General features: G+C 44.7%; 2 protein-coding genes across 4 annotated transcripts in view; one reads left to right on the forward strand and one right to left on the reverse strand.

Moving 5' to 3' along the window:
• The window catches only part of LOC139155659 (chitobiosyldiphosphodolichol beta-mannosyltransferase-like), a 52,365-nt gene extending 44,852 nt beyond the window's left edge, over positions 1 to 7,513 (reverse strand). The window contains exons 1-2 of the mRNA XM_070730888.1: positions 7,236 to 7,513; positions 4,111 to 4,188 (exon numbers count right to left, since the gene is read on the reverse strand). Of these exons, the coding sequence (XP_070586989.1) occupies positions 4,111 to 4,188; positions 7,236 to 7,458 (301 nt within the window). The 5' untranslated portion in view covers positions 7,459 to 7,513. The remainder of the gene's footprint in view (positions 1 to 4,110; positions 4,189 to 7,235) is intronic.
• A 34-nt stretch (positions 7,514 to 7,547) lies between these two features.
• LOC139155660 (UPF0764 protein C16orf89 homolog) overlaps positions 7,548 to 16,133 on the forward strand; it is a 29,556-nt gene continuing 20,970 nt past the window's right edge. Inside the window, exons 1-2 of one of the 3 annotated variants that reach the window (XM_070730891.1) lie at positions 7,548 to 7,634; positions 10,901 to 11,034. In XM_070730891.1, the coding sequence (XP_070586992.1) occupies positions 10,953 to 11,034 (82 nt within the window). In that variant the 5' untranslated portion in view covers positions 7,548 to 7,634; positions 10,901 to 10,952. Of the gene's footprint in view, positions 7,635 to 8,170; positions 8,407 to 10,850; positions 11,035 to 16,133 lie in introns of those variants that run through there. The other 2 variants (XM_070730890.1, XM_070730889.1) reach the window with 2 other exon arrangements.

The following is a 16,133-nucleotide window of genomic DNA, read 5'->3' on the forward strand; positions in this document are numbered from 1 at the left end:
GGAGGATGACCTGGTATGTGTGACCGAGACCTGACTAGGCCCAGAGGGAGGTGTTTCCCTCTCCGTAATCTGCCCAGCCGGGTTTCAGGTATGGCATCAGCCTCGACCCCAGGGAAGGGGGCGAGGAGTGGCTATCGTAGCCAGCAATGTAGATTCATTGCTCCAGAGATTGCGGGTTGTGAGTCCCTTCTGGTGAAGTTGGACTTAGGGGTTCAGGTGGGCTTGTTACTCACGTACCTGCCTCCCAGCTGCGTGTCAACACTCCTGCCTGTGCTGCTCGAGGAGGTAGCCAGGCTGGCGGTGGGGTTCCCCAGATTTATTGTCTTGGGGGACTTCAACCTGCCGTCGCTCGGTGAAACCTCGGGGCTAACGCAGGAGTTCATGGCCACCATGACAGTCATGGACATGACTCAAGTAGTACAGGGTCCAACTCACGAGGGGGGGCACTCACCCGACATGGTATTCCTCTCTGAGACTGAGGGGCTTAGAAGTGTTGCCTGTGTCATGGTCAGACCATTTTCTACTACGGCTTGACTTCCTGGCTCCAATCCTTCCCCTCAGGAAGGCGGAACTGACTAGGTGGTTTCGCCCCAGACGCCTGATGGACCCAGAAGGTTTTCAAAGGGCGCTTGGGGCTATCCCACATACACTCATCCACAGTTCGGTGGAGTCTCTTGCTGTGGCCTGGAATAAGCCTGCGAGGGAGACTCTTGACCGGATTGTGCCGTTGCGACCACTCTGTGGCACTAGACCCCGTAGAGCTCTGTGGTTCAACGAGGAGCTCCGGGAGTTGTCACGCCAAAAGAGACGTCTAGAGAAGCAATGGAGGAAGAATAAGTCCGAATCCAACTGAACACTTGTAAGAGCTTTTATTAAGACTTACAAAGTGACGCTCAAGGCAGCAAGATGTGCGTACCATCCCGCCTTGATTGCATCAGCGGAATCTCGCCCGGCCGCTCTGTTTAGGGTGACCCGCTCCCTTCTTAACCAGGGGGGAGTTGGGGAGCCCTTGCAGAGCAGTCCCGAGGATTTTAACACATTTTTCGCTGATACAGTCGCTCGGATCCGGGCAGACCTCGACTCTGATTGGATAACAGAGTTGGCTGACAATGAGTCAGTCGAGGTGACTGGGGCCCGTACTTGTCCATCTGTCTGGGAAGAGTTTGATCTGATGACATCTGATGAAGTGGACAAGGCCATTGGAGCTGTGAGTTCCGCCACCTGTTTACTGGATTCGTGTCCCTCCTGGCTGGTCTCGGCCAGCAGAGAGGTGACACGGAACTGGGTCCAGGAGCTTGTCAACACTTCCTTGGGGAGGGGGTCCTTTCCGGCTCCTTATAAGGAGGCACTTGTGCGCCCCCACCTCAAGAAACCTTCCCTGGACCCAGCCATTCTTAATAACTATCGTCCAGTCTCCAACCTTCCCTTTATGGGGAAGGTTGTTGAGAAGGTGGTGGCGCTCCAGCTCCAGTGGTCCTTGGAAGAAGCCGATTATCTAGGCCCTCAGCAGTCGGGTTTCAGGCCGTTACAGCACGGAAACTGCTTTTTGTCACGTTGATGGATGATCTCTGGCGGGCCCGGGACAGGGGTTTATCCTCTGTCCTGGTGCTTCTTGACCTCTCAGCGGCTTTCAATACCATCGACCATGGTATCCTTCTGCGCCGGCTGGAGGGGTTGGGGGTGGGAGGCACTGTCTTGCAGTGGTTCTCCTCCTACCTCTCCGGTTGGTCGCAGTCGGTGTTAGTGTGGGGTCAGAGGCCGACCTGTAGGTCTCTCCCTTGTGGGGTGCCTCAGGGGTCGGTCCTCTCCCCGCTACTATTTAATATCTGCATGAAACTGCTGGGTGAGATCATCCAAGGGCATGGGGTGAGGTATCATCAGTTGTACATCTCCACCCCATGTCCAGTCAAGGAAGCAGTGCAAGTGATGTGCTGGTGCCTGGAGGCTGTTAGGGTCTGGATGGGTGTCAACAGACTCAAACTCAACCCTGATAAGACGGAGTGGTTGTGGGTTTTGCCTCCCAAGGACAATTCCATCTGTCCATCCATTACCCTGGGGGGGGGGGGGAATTACTGACCCCCTCAGAGAGGGTCCACAATTTGGGCGTCCTCCTCGATCCACAGCTTACATTAGAGAAACATCTTTCAGCTGTGGTGGGGGGGGCGTTTGCCCAGGTTCGCCTGGTGCACCAGTTGCGGCCCTATCTGGACCGGGAGTCACTGCTCACAGTCACTCATGCCCTCATCACCTCGAGGCTCAAGTACTGTAATGCTGTCTACATGGGGCTACCTTTGAAAGTGGTCAGAAACTTCAGATCATGAAGAATGCAGCTGCGAGAGCAATCATGGGCTTCCCTAGGTATGCCCATGTTACACCAACACTCCGCAGTCTGCATTGGTTGCCAATCAGTTTCCGGTCACAATTCAAAGTGTTGGTTATGACCTATAAAGCCCTACATGGCATCGGACCAGAATATCTCCAGAACTGCCTTCAGCCGCACGAATCCCAGCAACCAGTTAGGTTCAACAGAGTTGGCCTTCTCCGGGTCCCGTCGACTTCTCTGTGGCGGCCCCTCTGGAACCAGCTCCCCCCGGAGATTAGGATTGGCCCCACCCTCCTTGCCTTTCGCAAACTTCTTAAAACCCACCGCTGCCATCAGGCATGGAGGAACTGAGACATCTCCCCCTGGCTTATACAATTTATGAATGGTATGTTTGTGTGTGTGTCTTGTTTTTTTAAATAAGGGGTTTTTAGAGACTTTTTAATATTAGATTTGTGATATTGTTTTTTGTTATTGTTGTGAGCCACCCCGAGTCTGCGGAGAGGGGCGGCATACAAATCTAATAAAGTAATTAGATAGATAGATAGATAGATAGATAGATAGATAGATAGATAGATAGATAGATAGATAGATAAATAAATGATTGAGGAAGGCAAAAACAGCTTCCCCCACTCCCTCTGGCCCTCTGGAGGTTGGAAATGGCCTGTTTCCCAACTTCTGGCGGGCTCACTAGGTTTGTGTTTCGTCCTCCCCAGGCTCCAAAGGCTTCCCTGGAGCAGCTGGAGGGTAAAAACACCCTCCCCCATCCTACTGGATGCTCTCTGGAAGCCAAAAATGAACCTCTGTGTAAGCCAAAAATCAGCTGGCCGGCACACACATGCATGCTGGAGCTGAGCTAAGGCAATGGCTTGCATGTCAACAGATATGGCTCCACGTGCCATCTGTTGCACCTGTGCCATAGGTTCGCCATCACTGTCCTATGTCAACTTGCAAAAGCATCCCTGGCTTGCTCTCAAATTGCCATAGACAAGGGGGATGGGAAAACGGTGAAGCAGCACACCTGCCAAAAATAAAAGCACATTCCCGACATCTCACTCTCAAAAGTTACCCAGGGTTACCCACAGCAGCCAGAGGGGAATGATCTCTACAACTAGGTCCATTAGCAAATATAACTGATGAAACACCCTGGGAGAAGGGGAAAACTGGGTCAAGCTTGGGCCGTAAATGATGTGGGATCAGAGTTGGCTTCACTTAGGACATGCCGACATGAAGCTCCTAATAAATAATTGGATTTCCTTTGACGCTTGGCTTGATGCTCATGATTTAATTAGGGCATTCATCGGAACCTTGATATCCTAATTAAAATTGAACGAGACATTCTATCATAGAATGTCCTCAGATGGAAAAGGGAGATGCCTGGTGGCATTGACCAGGAAACACCACAAATCAACCCAAGTCTTTGCATACTTCTTGACAGTTCCCATCCAGTCTCCAACCTCTCTTAGAAAGGGAAGAAAGTGTGTGGAGAAGACTGGATGAGCTTCAGCTGAAGAAGATCCAGAAGGCGGCAGAATGCTTGGGCTTATTTCCCCCAGGTTATTGTCCAGAGATGGCACCGCTAGTACGCTTTGACCCAATGCTTGTTTGTACGTCATTCCTTCCTTGCTGGTCTTGCCAAAAAGGAGGAGTCAGTGGCAGGAGAGAAAAGACTGATGAACAAAAGGAGGATTATTCAGATCTCGGCAACATTTCTGTACAAATAAACTCAGTGTCACTTCACATCAGATTTAGCACTGGTAAGTACATAAACGAAATAACGTTCAACTTACTTTGCCAGATTTTGAACTCCGTAAGAGGAACAATCTCAATGTTTCCATTGCTTATTATCTCACTGTGCGGTTTTGTGCCTGCAAGAAAAATAGTGCTAAGAATTTGTCCAGAACAAAAACTGTACACTACGTCCAAGATATAAAGATTAAGGTCTGCCCAGAGTCTGGAAGGAGTTTGGTGGCCTATAAATTAATTAATTAAATAAATTAAATTAAATTAAGAACACACAAAAACTCTGAAGGCAGTTAAGTCAATTGGGGAAAACACAAGTAAGAAAACTTCTCCAGTCTCCATAAGTAACAAATAAGTGTAATACTTATGAGCTAGAATGGGACAATTGACTGAATCTCTAGAACAGGAGTATCCAAATTTGGAACCTTTTAAGGCTTGTGGATTTCAACTCCCAGAATTCATCATCCAGCCAGAATTCTGGGAGTTGAAGTCCACAGGTCTTAAAATTGGTCTGGTCTACGGTTCTCCAATTGTTTGGCTTGAGGGGCTCATATTGAGTGAATAGAAGTTACCTTGGGCTGCATATAAAATATATAAGATAGTTAACGTATATAAACCACATAATAGATGTTGTGGAAATGCACTGGCAGCTGTCCAGGGCCACGCGTGGCCCGCAGATCGTAGGTTGGACATAACCTGCTTTAGATATTGAGTTCAAATTTCTCAGATGAAGAATCCAAATTAAAGTTTCCATAGATTCAATGGATATCACTATAGGTTTTCAAAAATAGGACAACCATTTGACTGGGATGATAGAAATTCTCCTGCCTTGAGTAAGGGGTTGGATTAGAAGACTTCTGTGATCCCTTTCAGCCCCATAATTCCATGTTCTATAGGAGGTTAGAGAGCTTTTTGCAATAAGAGAGAGCCCTCCAGCCCCTTTGTCAAGGGTTCAACTGCCCATCTGATCTTAAAGGTTTTTTTTCACACAATCAACAGTAATTACCTTTCTCAAGAGCATTTTTATGTTGTTTTACAGTTTTTATACAGATAGTCCTCAACTTGTTTGTTTACAGCACTGAAAAGTGTGATTTATGACTGTTTTCCATAGTTACAAAGTTTGCATCACTGAAGATCTCTAGTGGTGCAGTGGTTAGAATGCAATACTACAGGCTACTTCTGCTGACTGCTTGCAATTTGGCAGTTCGAATCTCACTAGGCTCAAGGTTGACCCATCCTTCCGAGGTGGGTAAAATGAGGACTCAAATTGTTGGGGGCAAGAGGCTGACTTTGTAAATCGCTTAGAGAGTGCTGTAAAGCACTGTGAAGCGGCATATAAGTCTAAGTGCTATTGCTGTCCCCATGAACATGTGGCCAAAATTTAGATGCTTGGCAACTGCTTCATATTTATAACCATTACTGCATCACCGGATCCTGCAATCTCCTTTTGTGAATTTCTGAAGAGCAAGGTCTACAGGGAATTCATATTCACTTAACAACTGGGTTACTGTTTTAACAAATGCAATGATTCACTTAACAACGGTAGCAAGAAATTGTAAAATGGGGCAAAAGTCACAACAAATGTCTCACTTAACAACATAAATTTTGGGCTCAATGGTGGTTGTAAGAGGAAGACTATCTGCATTGCTATCGTGTATAGTATTTTAAAAATTGTTGTGAGCCATTAAGAGTGATGTATTTGAGATGGATGGTCAAATAAATCAAAATAACCAATAAAGTGACTTATGCCCTAAATGATCTTCTTAATGTGATTTACCGAGTAGCAGCTATTTGACCATTTCCAAAGAAAGCATTGAACGCGAAAGACTTCTGTTGTAACTTATTGTTATGAAACCATCAACCCGATGAAAGACAAAGAACAAATTATGCTTCTATTCCTAATCCAAAGAGGGCAGGTTATTTTAAAAAAGCAAACTCCCAAATTACTTCTATTACTAATTATATTCTGCTTAACCATGGCTAAAGTTTACATACAAGCTTTTCAGCAACAGCTTGGCTGCCCCACCGTGTTGCCCTAGTTTTGAGATGATAGAAAACATACCATAAAAGACACATAAACTTATAGGAGAACATAACAATAAGAGACTAATAATCTAGAATAACCTTAAGAAAACTGGCTCTTTGTTCCCTTGTTGCCTTTTTTTTTTTGCACCTCACTTAATTCTGCTTATTTTGGCCGTCCATGAATAGAATAGAATGGAATGGAATAGAATGGAACAGAACATCAGAATGGAGTAGGAGTAAGAAAAATGGAATGGAATGGAATAGAACATCAGAATGGAATAGGAGAAATGAAATAGGATAGTACTGTATACAATAGAATGGAATTGAATGGAACATCAGAATGGAACAGGAGTAGGAGAAATTAAATAGAATAAAACAGAATGGAATAGCACATTAGAATGGAGTAGGAGACATGAAATAGAATAGAACAGAACATCAGAATGTTGGTGTTCAGAATCAGAGTAGGAGTAAGAGAAATGAAATACAGTACAATAGAAAGGAAGAATAGAATAGCAGGGAATGGAATGGAATAGAACAGAACACAACAGAATAGAACATCAGAATGGAGTAAGAGAACTGAAATACAATAGAAAAGAAGAATAGAATAGAATAGAACAACAGAGTGGGAAGGGACCTTGGAGGTTCTCTAATCCAACCCCCTGCTTAGGCAGGAAACCCCACACCACTTCAGACAAAGGGTGATCCAACATCTTCTTAAAAACTTCCAGTGTTGGAGCACCCACAACTTCTGGAATGAAGGTGTCCCATTGATTTAATTGTCCTGTAAGGAAATTTCTCCTTAGTTCTAGGTTGCTTCTCTCCTTTTCCCATCTGCAGCCCTCCTGGGGGAGCACTACAACTCCTATCCTCCTCAGCGTGTCAGAAAAACAACGAGAAAGCAGGCAGGTTCCCACTCCCCCAATGGAGGGGCGCCAGGTTGGGGAAGAAGCACTCAGGCGGGCTCTTCCATGGATGCGGAACCACAACTCCCAGCATGCCCGGCGCACCGCCGCCATGGCCGGGGCTGCTGGGAGATGTAGAAAGGCAGCTAAGCCCGGCTCCAGCTTCGGGGCGAAGGCTCCGCTGGAGGAAAGGCGGCTTCTCGGGCCTCAGCCCACCATCTCTCGAAGCAGGGAGGATGAATCACCCGCGTAGCCGATGAAAGCGACGCGGCGGCCCCGCCGGGCCAGCGACAAGGCGTGGTACTGCATGCGGGGGCTGCGGCCCAAGTCGCCCACCACTAGTACGGCCACGCGTCCCACGAGGTCGGCAGCCCTCTTCGGGGCCCGGAATGACCACCAGGCCCCCAGCGCCCCCGCCAGCAACAGCAGCAGCGCCGTCCACGAAAGTAGCCAATCGCCGGCCTCCATCTTGGGAGAGGCGGGGAGAGGCTGCGCAGAGCGGCTACTTGCGCTTCCACCGGTGCAGGTCGGAACGGCGGTGCCCTGCCGCCCGGGAGGACCAACTACAGACGAATTCTATAGCGCGGCTGAAATTGAACGCAAGATTGTGTTTTCTCGGTCCCTTTTCTGGAGGTAGAGTCTGGGTGAGGCTGGGCCGCATCAGGTTTTCCACAAGAAAAGCTCTTACAAAAACATTCCACTGTTATCAAATGCCTTTATTTTTTCATACTATATTGTATTAAAAAATAAAAATAAATTCATAAGAAAAAAATAAATCAGTAATAAATAAATAAAATAATATTAATAATACAGCAGATATAGAAGACTGAAGAAACCACATTCAGCTCCGCACACAACACTGAAAAGTGCCATTAGTACCAAACTTGGTCCTGCACTAACATTAAACTTTGATATTGAGGTGGGGGCCGCAAACTATTGTCCGGGTCACAGTTGGCCCACGGGCCGCGAGTTTGAGACCCCTGCCCTACACCTACTCCCCTTGATCAGTTTCCATCCATTATTCCTTATCTGGCCTTCAGGTGCTTTGGAAAGAAGCCTGGACCCCTCCTCTCTGTGGCAGCCTGTCAAATACTGCCTGGGGAATTCTGGGAGTTGAAGTCCAAATACATATCTTCAAATTGGCAAGGTTGGGAAACACTGCACTAGACTAGCCAGGCCCAGTTCCTGCAACCATTCATCGTATGTTTTAGCCTCCAGCCCCTAATCATCCTGGTTGCTCTCCTCTGCACCAGAATCGGGCTCCTCTCAGTCTGGCCCAGTTTACCTAAACCAGTAGTGACCCACCGGTGGCAACTTTGTTCTTTTTAAGAGGTGTGCACTTTTGTTGTTGTTGCGAAATGCCACAATAACGATTTCTTTCAACCAAGTACAGTACTTGAAATTTATACTGGAAATGTGAGTATCATGAAGGGATATTATGTAAGTTTGTTTCTTTATTTAGTTTATTTAGTTCAATTTGTATGCCACCCAACTTCCTAAGGATTCTGGGCAGCTCACAACTGAAAAGAACAGGACATGTAGTATTAATAATAGGACAACTAAAAAGAAAAACAATTTAAAAACAATTTAAAACCTGCGATAAGACCATATGTATCATTTATGGCCGGGTTTTGATGATTGACGGATGATTGATGCAAGGAAACTAGCAATTTGTGGATCCAAACACATGCACTAATTCAGAAGATTTTACAGGCTTTAAAGTTTTGGGGGGCTAATGTGCAAATGAAACCAGAGATTTTTTTTTCCTTTGGGGCTGAGAACAGAGCTTTGTTTTGATATGTGGCAAGAGCAGCAAGATTGTTATTCACTTAAAAGTGAGAAGATTTGGTGCTGTCTACAAAGGAGGAATGGTTGATGTCATTCAGGGGTCGGCAACCTTAAACACTGAAAGAGCCACAAAGGTCCTAACTGGAAGCCCCCTGCTCAATTCTGGAATCGACCGGAAGTCGAATTCCCCCCCTATAGAGTCTCCTCTTAGGGCGGCATCTACCTGTCCTAACCCAAAACCCTACCAATTGTGGAGTCAACCAGTGACAAGGAGCTGCAGCAGAAGCATGAAAGAGCCACATGTGGCTACAGAGTGACAGGTTGCTGATCCTGGTACAGTTGAAAAAACTTGCTTAATTTACTTAAAGAAAAGAGTGATTTCCTTTGCTGCTGGCTGGAAAACTTTACCGACTTTTTGCATGAAGTAGAAAAAATGGACAGGATTTGTGCCATTAGAAAATGTGTTTGTTTATTTATTTGGATTTCTGTGCCGCCTTACAACAATTAGAACAAAATGCAATACAATATAAAAAATGAAACCCAACCTAACACTAAAACCAATCATTAAAACCCCTATAACAGTTATGGTGAACCTTTTTTTCTTTGGGTGCCGAGAGAGTGTGCACGCTTGTTATCGTGCATGCGCAAGTGTCCACACCCATAATTCAATGTGTGGGGTAGGTGAAAACAGCTTCCCCCTCCCCCTGGACGCCCTCTGGAGGCTCTTTGTATGTTTCCCAACTTCTGGTGGGCCCAGTAGGCTCGTGTTTCACCCTCCCCAGGCTCCAAAGGCTTCCCTGGAGCCCAGAGAGGGTAAAAATGCCTCCCCCCACCGGAGGCTCTCTGGAAGCCAAAAATGCCCTCCCAGATCCTCTGTGTGAGCCAAAAATCAGCTGGCTGGCACACACATGCATGATGGAGCTGAGCTAGGGCAACGGCTTGCGTACCAGCAGATATAGCTCTGCGTGCCACCTGTGGCACCCGTGGCACAGGTTCACCATCACTGCCCTATAATATAAAAAACATTCATTCAACAACAATCACACAATCATATCTACGACCGAAGCAAGATGTTAAACCCCAAGCCTGCTGACACAGGTAAGGTTTTAAAGCCTTGTGAATGGCTAAGAGGATGGAGCCGATGTGGCTAACTGGAGCGAGTTGGTTCCAGAGAGCCAGGGCAGCCACAGAGAAGGCTCGTCCCCTAGGCCCCGCCAGCCAGCATTGTCTAGTTGACGGGATCTGGAGAAGACCGACTGTGGGACCTAACAGGCTCCTGCGATGTATGAGGCAGAAGGCCGTCCCGTAAGTAATCTGGTTCTAAGCCATGAAAGGCTTTATAGGTCATGACCAACACTTTAAATTGCATCCAGAAACCAATTGGCAACCAGTGCAGCTCGCGGAGTGATGGCGAGATGTTCATGTTTCTAGGGGAAGGTCTGTAATTGCCCGTGCAGCTGCATTTTGCACCAATACTAACAATACTAACAATAATAATAATAATAATAATAATAATAATAATAATAATTTATTAGATTTGTATGCCGCCCCTCTCCATAGACTCAGGGTGGCTGTAGTCTCCCAACGTTCTTGAAAGGTAGCCCCATATTAGGTAATAAAAGAAAGAGGGTTTTTTTCCTAAAGAGATAATTGTGTAATCATGCTTATATTTGCTGTAAAGAAATTGGAAACTGCTATTTATCTTTTCTTTGTGTACCTTTCTCTTTGTGTTTTTTCCTTTTTTTTCATGACTTTGTAGTATTTTTTCCCCATTGTTTTCCTTAAGACATTTCATAACATTTGGACAAAACCAAGAATTTATTTCCTTGGCTAGAACTTGTGTGCCACTCATCTCCACGTGATTTTGGAGCTACTCACACCCATCAACAAAATATAATTTGGTCCTGGAAGAACTTTAATGGCTCTTTGTAAAGAATTTAGCTGTCAATCAGAGGTTCCTGGGCTCTGACGTGGATGCTTGTGTACACAAAACTGACTTATAAAAAGGTTTCAGGAGAACAAATAGGTTTTTCCCAGTCTATAAAAAGCCTCTGTTGCTTTTCCCTGCCCCAATGCAAAAAATGCTGAATTTTGTTTTTTTGCTGTTGATCTGTCTTGTTAGCCTACAGCCCTCCTCTTGTGAAGAAGATAGGAGGAATGCTATCATTTCTGCCATGGAGAAGGCGGTGATGTTCCTGGCCGAAAAACATGACAAAATCAACATAGATGCAGTACTTGGATTCACTATCTTGGAAGGTACCCATTTTAGCCACTGCTGTGGTGGCTATTATTATTATTATTCATTTATTTTTTTTATTTATTCAATTTTTTAAATGCCGCCTTTGTTCTTAGACTCAGAGCAGCTTATAACATGTTAGTGCAATATCACTTTTTAACAGCGCCAGCATATTGCCCTCCCACAATCCGGGTCCTCATTTGACCCACCTCGGAAGGATGGAAGGCTGAGTCAACCTTGAGCCGGTGATGAGATTTGAACCGCTGACCTGCAGATCTACAGTCAGCTTCAGTGACTTGAAGTACTGCACTCTACCCACTGTACCATCTCAGCTCTTATACTTAAAATTGACTGCAAAGAAGGGAATGGATTGCTTTCAGAAGTTGTGGGGGCTCCAACCCTGGAGGTATTTTAGGAAAGGATTGGATAATGATTTGTCTGAAATGTAGAGGGCAGTGTTTCCCAACCTTGGCAACTTGAAGATATTTGGACTTCAACTCCCAGAATTCCCCAGCCAGGGGAATTCTGGGAATTGAAGTCCAAATATATCTTCAAGTTGCCAAAGTTGGGAAACACTGGTATAGGATGCACGTGCCAGAGGTGGCACATAGCGCCCTCTCTGTGGGCACGCAAGCTGTTGCCCCAGTCCACTTCCGCTGGGCATGCATGCGTGGCTCCCATCAGCCAGTTGGTCTTTGGGTCTCTGTCGTGTTTGCAGGGGCACATGTGGGAGCGAGTGGGCAACATGCAGGGGGCCGTGTGCACATGTGCAGGATGAATGCGGGGAAAACACACACATAGAATTGAATTGAATTCTCAATTGGCCAAGTGTCATTGGACACACAAGGGATTTGTCTTTGGTACATATGCTCTCAGTGTACATAAAAGAAAAGAGACGTTTGTCAAAAATCATGATGTAAATGATCCACAGCTAACATTAGAGCACCATCTTTCTGCTGTGGCGAGAAGGGCGTTTGCACAGGTCAGCCTGGTGCACCAGTTGCGACCCTGTTTGGACAGGGAGTCATTACTCACAATCATTCATGCCCTCATCACCTCGAGGTTCGACTACTGCAACGCTCTCTACATGGGGCTACCTTTGAAAAGTGTTAGGAAACTCCAGATCGTGCAGAATGCGGCCGCGAGAACTATCATGGGGCTACCTAGATTCGCCCACGTCTCTCCAACACTCCATGGCCTGCACTGGCTGCCAATTAGTTTCTGGTCACAATTAAAAGTGTTGGTAATGACCGATAAAAGCCCTACATGGCATTGGACCAGAATACCTCTGGAACCGTCTTCTGCCGCACAAATCCCACAGAGTTGGTCTTCTCAGGGTCCCGTCGACTAAACAATGTCATCTGGCGGGACCCAGAGGAAGAGCCTTCTCTGTGGTGGCCCCGGCCCTCTGGAATCAACTCCCTGCTAAGATTCAAACTGCCCCCACCCTCCTTGCCTTTCGTAAATTGCTTAAGACCCACCTATATCGCCAGGCATGGGGGAATTGAGATACAACCCCCCCCAGACATATATAGTTTATATATGGCATGCTTGTGTTGTATGGTTTTAATGATGGGATTTAGATGTTTTTTAAATATTAGATTTGTTATATTGTTACTATTGTTATTGTAAGACGCCCCGAGTCTGCGGAGAGGGGCGGCATACAAATCTAATAAATAATAATAATAATAATAATAATAATTATTATTATTATTATTATTATTATTATTATTATTATTACTGCTGGCCTTCCGAATGGCTATGAAGACCTGGCTTTGTTGGCAGGCCTGGGAGCTGTGAATATTGACATATGTCATAGTGGAATTGTACTTGACTGGCATGAGTATGTGTTGATTGGATTGCTTGCTTTGTGGGGTTTTATAATGGTGTTTTTAATTGTTTTTAATATTTAATATTTGACATCTTTTTATCATTGTTGTGTATTGTTTTTACATTGTTGCCCTGAATCCCATTGGGATATGGCAGCATAGAAGTCAAATTAAATAATAGAAACACATTAGAAACTGAAAACTGTAGAAGAGATACAGTTTAACTTAGATGAACTTATATGGAAATACGATATCAATGCAATTTACTGAAAAGGGACTAAAAAGGTTTTTATGTACAGTAATTGTTTTGTTTTTCGTATGTTTCTACGTGTTGTCTGTCTTCTTGGTGTTTTTTTTAAAGTTTATACTCAATAAAAATTATTTTTTGAAGAAAAAAGAAGTTGAATTAAATAAATAAATAAATTTTTAAAATGGAAAATTGTGGTGGAGAAGGAAGGGGAAGATTAACTGAAAGAGGAAGACAGTGACAATAGAATAGAATAGAATTTTATTGGTCAAGTGTGATTGGACACACAAGGAATTTGTCTTGGTGCATATGCTCTCAGGGTACATAAAAGAAAAAGATACATTTGTCAAGAATCATGTGGTACAACACTTAATGATTGTCATAGGGGTCAAATAAGCAATGAAGAAACAATCAATATTAATAAAAATCTTAGGATACAAGCAACAAGTGACAGTCATACAGTCCTAAGTGGGAGGAAAAGGGTGATAGGAATGATGAGAAAAAACTAGTAGAAATAGAAGTACAGATTTAATAAAAAGTCTGACAGTGTTGAGGGAATTATTTGTTTAGTAGAGTGAAGGCATTTGGGAAAAAACTGTTCTTGTGTCTAGTTGTCTTGGTGTGCAGTGCTCTGTAGCAACGTTTTGAGGGTAGGAGTTGAAACAGTTTGTGTCCAGGATGCGAGGGGTCAGTAATTATTTTCCCTGCCCTCTTTTTGACTCGTGCAGTCTACAGGTCCTCAATGGGAGACAGATTGGCAGCAATTGTTTCTTCTGCATTCTGATTCTCCTCTGAAGTCTGTGTCAGTCTTGTTCGGTTGCAGAACCAAACCAGACAGTTATAGAGGTGCAGATAAAGTGATGAGTGAGATAAAGTGAGAGATAAAGTGATGAGTGAGGAATACATTTGGTAGATGACAAAAATCACAAGGATTAAGACACTGTCTATGAAAGCTGGAGAATGGGGAAGGGAAGGAGGCAGGCGCCTTTACACTTGATTTGAAGATGGCTATTGGAAGTAGGAAGGTTGGTTGGGTGGCAGGCAGAAACTCCCATGTTTTGAGGAGGTCCTACAAGTGGATGAAGAATGATTCTGTTGGCAGGACAAAGACTTCCAGTTCAGCCCTAAGAATTGTCATTGAAGGATTAACTAAACTACAGTACAGTATTAACGAAACATCATTGGTAGTTATTATGGTATTGAGTTCCCCTCCACACTCCTGGTGATGTTTTACAAAATAGGAAGATATCATTAGTTGCAGATGGGTGATCTAGAAATTAGCCCTAACAGAAGTAGTTAGAGGAGTGGTTTATTTATTTATTATTAAAGTTGAAAGGGACTTTACAGGTCATCGAGTCCAACCCTCTGCTTAAGCAGGAAATCCTACAGCACCCCAGCCAAATGTCAGTCCAATCTCCTCTTGAAAATGTCCAAAGTTGGGGAGTTGACAACCTCCGCTGGCAGGTCGTTCCACTGGTTGATTGCTTTCACCGTCAGGAAGTTCTTTCTTATCTCCAGGTTGAATCTTTCCGTGGTCAGCTTCCAACCGTTGTTCCTCGTCTGGCCCTCTGATGCCCTGGAAAATAGAGTGACCCCCTCCCCTCCGTGGCAAATACTTAAGTACCTGTATACAGCTATCCTGTCCCCCCCCCCAGCCCTTCTTTTTACTAGACTATCTATGCCCAGTTCCAGCAACTGGTTCTCAACCTTTCTAATGCCGCGACCCCTTAATACAGTTCCTCATGTTCTTGTGTCTAGTTGTCTTGGTGTGCAGTGCTCTGTAGCAACCATAAGTCTAGCTCCAACTCTCCCAACAGAGCTTTAAGCTGATTGGCAGGAAAGTCAGAGGAACACCCTCACAGTAAACGCCTGATTGGTCGGATTGTAAAAAGATGTTCTAAGGTGCCAGAATAGAAGCTTTAGTTCCTAACACCATGGGAAATTTGTCTTTTGTCCAGGGTCTTAGGCGACCCCTGTGAAATGGTCGTTCGACTCCTTAAAGGGGTCCCGACCCCCAGGTTGAGAACCACTGGGTTAGATGGTCAGTTTCCTTAGATACATAATATCTGTCCTATAGCGACACTATACGATACCATGTTATGGTGATTTGAAATACTGTCCTTTTGCTCAATCATTTTCTTTTTAAAAAACTGTTGTAGACTATTTGCTGCTTCTGCAATTTTTGACTGGGTAGAATGCAATATCCAGTTCCGTTAATTAAACTAAATTTGCCTATTGGTAATTGCATGAGCTCTCTAGATGCCAAGGTTGACTCAGCCTTCCATCCTTCCGAGGTGGGTAAAATGAGGACCCGGATTGTGGGGGGGAATATGCTGACTCTGTTAAAAAGATGCTAACATGTTGTAAGCCACCCTGAGTCTAAGCAGAAGGGCGGCATTAAAAAAATTGAATTAAATAAATAAATAGATAAATAGATAGATAAATAAATAAATAAATATGCTAAACATAATAAATGGTGATTTTTAATTATGTTTTTACCTTAATTTAATGTTTATCTTGCATATTATACTGTGCACGTATTTTACATACATACATATATCTGTTGATTCTCTGCTTACACACCGTTGAGTTTGAATCAAAATGTGTTTTATTAGTGTTTGTGTATCAGAACTGAAAACGCTGCAACGATGGTGCCTACACATGTTTGCCCAACGTGTGGCAAAACATTTCATGCCCCAATGGACCAGAGGTGGGCTTCAACAGGTTCTGACCAGTTCTGGAGAAACGATAGTGGAAGTTTTGAGTAGTTCAGAGAACTGGAAAATACCACCTTTGACTGTCCCTGTCCCCATCTATTCTCTGCCCCCCAAGTCCCAGCTGATCGGGAAGAAATGGGGATTTTGCAGTAGCCTTCCCCTGCCATGCTCACCAAGCCATGCCCCACAAGCCATGCCCACAGAACCAGTGGTAAAAATTTTTGAAACCCACCACTGGTTATAGGCCTTACCAGCCACTTGCAGACACATTGTGGACAGTCCACAACCTGTTACATGTAGACAAACATCATCATCAGCTTCATATA

Source organism: Erythrolamprus reginae, unplaced genomic scaffold (genome assembly GCF_031021105.1).
Source record: "Erythrolamprus reginae isolate rEryReg1 unplaced genomic scaffold, rEryReg1.hap1 H_40, whole genome shotgun sequence".
Classification (NCBI taxonomy): domain Eukaryota; kingdom Metazoa; phylum Chordata; class Lepidosauria; order Squamata; family Dipsadidae; genus Erythrolamprus; species Erythrolamprus reginae.